Source organism: Pempheris klunzingeri, chromosome 14, assembly GCF_042242105.1.
Source record: "Pempheris klunzingeri isolate RE-2024b chromosome 14, fPemKlu1.hap1, whole genome shotgun sequence".
Taxonomy (NCBI): domain Eukaryota; kingdom Metazoa; phylum Chordata; class Actinopteri; order Acropomatiformes; family Pempheridae; genus Pempheris; species Pempheris klunzingeri.
This window is the reverse complement of record NC_092025.1, coordinates 15,463,656-15,469,655: the sequence shown is the minus strand read 5'-3', so window position 1 is coordinate 15,469,655 and position 6,000 is coordinate 15,463,656. Positions and strand designations below refer to the sequence as shown.

At 42.3% G+C, this 6,000-nt stretch overlaps 1 protein-coding gene across 1 annotated transcript in view; it reads left to right on the top strand.

The window, feature by feature from the left end:
* LOC139212788 (transcription factor COE1-A-like) overlaps positions 1–6,000 on the top strand; it is an 82,895-nt gene that overhangs the window by 51,081 nt on the left and 25,814 nt on the right. Inside the window, exons 7-8 of the mRNA XM_070843320.1 lie at positions 4,063–4,144; positions 5,257–5,398. Coding sequence (XP_070699421.1) covers positions 4,063–4,144; positions 5,257–5,398 — 224 coding nt within the window. The remainder of the gene's footprint in view (positions 1–4,062; positions 4,145–5,256; positions 5,399–6,000) is intronic.

The following is a 6,000-nucleotide window of genomic DNA, read 5'->3' as shown; positions in this document are numbered from 1 at the left end:
TGGATTTGTAAGTAATCAGTGTCTGCTGACACGTTCACCATATCAGATTTGTATGACACTACAGTACAGTATAGTGTGATGAACATACAGTATGTCATTGACTTTTCGATGGCCAAAAAAAATCCATTTCACAGCAGACATTTTGATTTGTCATAGAAGTTAAAGCACAGATGCAACCACTGACACTGATAAGGATCCAGTAACATGTGCTTGCAGACCCTTGCGTACAACAATCATCGTCATGATGATTCATTTACAGGAACTAAATAGGAGTCATCGATTTAATTAAGCCTTCATATTTTACTGACTGTAATTCAAACCTTTTGAGGTTGTCCTCGGGTGTCATATGAAACATGGTTTTTTTTTTTTTAAAACACCTTCTTTACCATGACTAGCAGCTTAAATTGCATTTATTGAACTGCTGTGCATGACTGCCCCTTGATACGATCAAAAGGCTGCTGCTCAGCTAACATCTCTGACCTTTTCTTATATTATTGTAGTTTGTCAGCTTGCAAAAACCTTTCAGAGATTGTTAGAGATTTGAGATTATTTGGTCAGAGGACTAAAAAGGCGGTAGTGTAGCCATAGTTTCCTACAACCTTTGCCTAAATGTGACCATACTGTAGCTGCCATGTGTAGAAATTGTAGAAAGTGAGAATTTTCCAAAATTTTGACATTACAAAAACAGAATTGAATGTTATTCAGAATTTTGCAAAATCATCCAATATTGACAATCTTGTCTGGCAATACACTCACTAAGTAAACAGACAAGCGTGGGCTTGGCCTGGTGGACTAGTGGTGACAAAGCTCAGTTCTGACAGGTGCCTCTTGTTGCTTTTCATATACTTTTCTCGCTCTGTCTTATGTTTCCCGTCTACACTGTGGATATCTAAAAAAGGCAAAATGCCCATAATAATAATCGTGTAAAAAGATAGTAAGAAGCTTGTGTTATCTTTTCTCTTTCTTCCTACGTTGTTTCTTTTACTCTCCATTCGCTACCATTCTTACACTCCCCTGCCCAGATGGTGTGTGTGTGTCTCTTTGTGTGTTTGCAGCATGCAGGGATGGTGTCGGGTCAGCTCTCTGAGTGTGGTACTCACAGCATAGCAAAGGTCAACAGCGCTGTTATCACTTGAACATGATCGTGCTTCTGAGAGAGGGAGTGAGATAGTGGAGAGAGGGGGGGAACTGCTCCCCTCCCCCACAGTCATTCAGTCTCTTATAATTGCCCGGTTTAATTGGAGGCCTCTTAACGACCAGTGACTGGACCAGCCAATCAATTCACATAAGGTGTCTGTGTGTGTGTGTGCCTGTGTGTGTGTAGCTGCGGGGCCTTTTTGTAGCAGAGTTGATTAGGCCAGATGGGGTCAAGTGAAGGGGGAAGAGGAATGTACACATACTGCATTAAAATGTGGAATATGTTCTGTTGGCAATCAATGAGAGAAGACACTCTAGGAGGAAATAGATCGAGCAGTAGATGGAAATATGAAAAATAACGAGCGATACCATCAGATCACCAATGAGCTAAGCCACCGACAGACTGAAATTATTTGGTTTGTGAAAACACTGAGTCATCACTGTCTCTGCAGCATCAGAGGTGCAGCATCAGAGACAAGAGCATCTCTCCCTCACCTTTGGGTGACATAGGTTTACAGTGACCACAGAGCAAAGGTGGAAAGACATGCATTTACTCGAAGCACGTAAGGAACCCTGAGGAGCTGTCATCCATTAGTAGGGAACATCTATGCTTATGAATGAAGCCAGCAACAAGGCCAGTAAAAGAGAAGTAGAAGAAGTCCACGTTTCCACAGTCCACAGTACAAGTTCCAAAAACTTTCAAATCAAAATATGTTTGTTTTGGTTTTTTATTAATTTAAGGATACACACAATAGATTTGGAAGAGACTGATCCAACTTTTTCTCTACTTTTTGTGAAACCTTAACTTAGAGTATTGCTCTTTTTTCCCAGTTTCAAATAAGTATACCACACTGTGTGAGAGTAACATGAGGCCAGGGATTGCTGTGGCAACAAAAACTGAGTCAGCCACCCACCGTGACTCAAGAAACTCTGAATTTTATAATGAAATTGATTATGAAAGAGTAAATTAATGTGATTGGTCATCGTCATCATTGGTACCATTTGCCTGACAAGGTCCAGCGTGTCGTATCTGTGTATCTGTTTCCATTTTGTGCCTCGTTATACTGATCTCAGAGGCAAATTTCAGTTTACTTACTGTAAGCTTGACTTTTTAGCAGCACCTGAACCAGCTAAAACAATAAATCCTTTAAATTCAACACTCTGTCAGCTGTTTTTCAGTTTGATTACTTAAGTATGTATTATCTGATTTGTAAATGCAGGACTTTTACTTGTAGTGCAGTATTTCTAAAAAATCCGAACCATTTCCCGCCACTACTTTAGTCTTTTCATTTTTCAGGCAGATGAGCAGGAGAGTGTGTGCCTCCCAACCAACCTCCTTTACACAGAAACGTACAGCGGAGGGTCAGCTGAGGTGTTCGTGTTAACGCTATGCTAGTGTTGTGAGAAGGACTAGACAGTGGGAGGTCAGCAGGGGTCACCGTGGCTGTCCTCCACTGTGATAGGCTGTCACCCAGGGGTGAGGGGTCATGATAATTAGGCATGCAGAATCCCAGCGCCAGTGTTCTAACGAAGCCTGAGCTCGTTAACGCAGAGTTTTACACTCAGACCTGCCACTGGGCTGTGCTGCACACACATACACTCGCACATACACACACATGGAGCACATGTTTGCACACACACACTCACACACACACACAGAAGCGCACACCTCTGCTTTGTTCTGGTGGTCCAGTGCAAGTGCTGTCATCTCCTGAACAGAGGAGCACCAGGCGCTGCCACGAAGGAATGGAGGTGATGCAGACTTGCAAAAAAGTTCAGATTATTTAAGTACGCAGTTTCACTGTATCAATTTTAATATACAGTGTGGACACAATGTGATGAAACCACGTGTAATAGGTTATACTTTTGTTAAACTTACATTAACATTTTGGTTGTGATAGAGAGAAGATTTCACTTGATGATCCTTTTTTTGGGGGGGGGGTGTAGTTTGTGGAGTTGCTGAGGATTTTAGGTGCTTTGGAATTTATCTGTGTGTGCTGCCTTGTACATTCAGGTGTGTTTCTTTCTGTCTAATTCTACGCAATAAAAGGAAACTCAAGCAATTCTAAAAAAGCAAAACACTCTTGTGCACAAAAACATGATGCAACTACAAGAAGGAGAAATGTGTGGAAAAGGTTTAGCAAAACGTGCATGTGAGGTTGTGCAAGGGTTTTATTGAGCTGTAACACACACAGATGTGACAAACCAAACGTACATGTAAACGTGAAAATGTGTGTGTCTGCGTTGTTGTGAGCGTGTGCCTCCTTGCCTGTGCCAGGCTGGCCAGCTGGCTCACACCAAAACACAACCTGGATGTGTTTGTTAGCTGTTGTTGGCCATCTGTGTGTTTGATTTATTCTATAATATAGATTCATGACATATGGTCCTGTTTCAAACACCCAATGTCAACATAGTTCCCCTTTTTTTTAATGATTTGACATCAAGGTTAGTGTCAGAAAAACACTTTTGCAATAAAAGACTTCAAAGTCTTAAACAACTTGAAATTGTTTCTGAATCTTTACTGAAGGTTAAATTCACAAAAGTGTAAAAGTGGAGGTCAAAGCTAAGATTATCTCAAACTTAAACTGGCTCATAGTCACATATTTTCACTCCAGTTTTGCTGGAGTGAGCTGCTTTTTTTCTCTCCTTGTATGTCCCTCCAGTGCCTTTATGTGGCATTTCAAAGCAGTCTCAGTTGGTGTGGATTTAAGAACAAAAACCATGTTCCACATATCTAAAGGAAATTCCGCAAGGAAATTCATTTTGACTTTCCAACAGTATGAAATATTAACTTCTCCGTCTGCATTTGGGGTTCTGTCTGTACTGTATGTTGAGCTTGAATTCACATTTTCTGAATGAAAGCAATCCTTGGTCTGATGCTCATTTTTTAACCTCAAATATTGCCTGTTCTCTCTGTCTTTACAGATTTTTCCTCAAATTTTTCCTCAAGTGCAACCAGAACTGTCTAAAAAATGCAGGAAACCCTCGAGACATGAGGAGGTTCCAGGTAAAAACCAATACGCTTTTTTACTCTGGCCATTTCATTCCTCCTTTCCTGTGTGCGTTTTCACGTCCCTCTCTCCCTCACTCACTCTGTAGCTGTCGTTTCCCCGTGTCCTCTCTGGACATAACGCACACTGACACACATAACTTCATGGTTATTGTAACACATAAACACAGGAATGTGTGTGTGTGTTTCTGTGTAAGTAAATAAGCTATCAGCGCTTTTACAGGAAACATGAGACCCTGACCCTGACTAGTCAGAACAAAAATATACACACAGAAAGAAAGAAAGAAAGAAAGAAAGAAAAAGAAAGAAAGGAAGGAGGTGGTGGGGTTGTGAATAAGATTTAAGGCAGCGCAGTCTTTATTATTTCCTTATCTTCACAGCCACAACACAATCAGGAAGACACCACTTGAGGCTGAGTGGAGATACTGAACACCCAGAAGATACTGATAGATTTATTACCATGGCACGTGTGTGTGTGTGTGTGTGTGTGTGTGTGTGTGTGTGTGTGTGTGTGTGTGTGTGTGTGTGTGTGTGTGTGTGTGTGTGTGTGTGTTCTCATGTGCATGCATGTTGCGTCTGTGCTGTGCATGTGTGTGTGTGTGTGTGAGAGATAGGACAGAGAGAGAGAGTAGCACGGTAGTAAGTGTGTGACAGTATCTGTGCCTCTAATTGTGCAGCTCTATTGTAGTGGAACCACAGAAGACAGCTCTGTTTCCCTGGGAGATAATTAAGGGCCGGACCCATCAGGAACTATTGAACAGAAGAGGATAGACACCACACACACACACAGACACACACACACACATACACACACAGTCCAGTCACAATGACTTAGTGTTGAGGGTGATTGTAATAGCAGTGATAACGGGTTACATTTAAAGAGCTTTTCACAGTTTCACGCTTTTAACTCCTCCTCACAATGATCTCTTAACCCCCAACTTCTCCTTTCTTTCCTCTCCTTGCTCATCTCCCCCTTTTCCTCCCCTTCTTGAACCTGTCTCACCCAACTCTCTCCTCCTTTATCTCATCGCGGCCTTGTCCCTCCTCCCGTCTATTTCCCCCTCACTCTGTCCACACCCCATCCTGTCCCATCTCCTGCTCCTCTCCAGGTGGTGGTATCAACTACGGTGAGCGTGGAGGGACACGTCCTGTCAGTCTCAGACAACATGTTTGTCCACAATAACTCCAAACATGGCCGACGGGCCCGCAGGCTCGACCCAGTGGAAGGAACGCAGTCTTACCTAGAACACGGTAACACAAGAGCCTGTGTGTGTGTGTGTGTGTGTGTGCATGTGTGTGCATGTGTGTGCATGTGTGTGTGTGTGTGAATCTGTGTGAGTGTAAGCAGCATGGCCACCAGATGGTTGATGGTTTAATCCTATCAGGTGATTCCTGCCCCTCCATCTGGCTAATCCAACCCACTGCACACAAACACACACACACAATGCATGGTGTGATACTCTGTGTGTGGTTGTGTGTGTTTCTAGATCTAATATGATTATGCTTCTTTTTCATAAACAAACCCAGACTAAGGGATATTGTAATTCAGATGAATACTGATAATCACACACACACACACACACACACACACACACACACACACACACACACACACACACACACACTTTGAGGAGAGTTGGCTTTTGACAGACGAGCTTTTATTGTTGCGATATGGGATTGGATACAAGCTTACACACACAACTCTCACACAACACTGAAGTGACATAAAGCTGGCTGCATCCTTTCTGTTTGAAGTATTATGATGCATACTGAACCTTCTGTGTGTGTTTTTATCCATGTCATATCATTAGTTTCAAAAATGAAATGCAGTAATCTCATATCAGCCAGGCTTT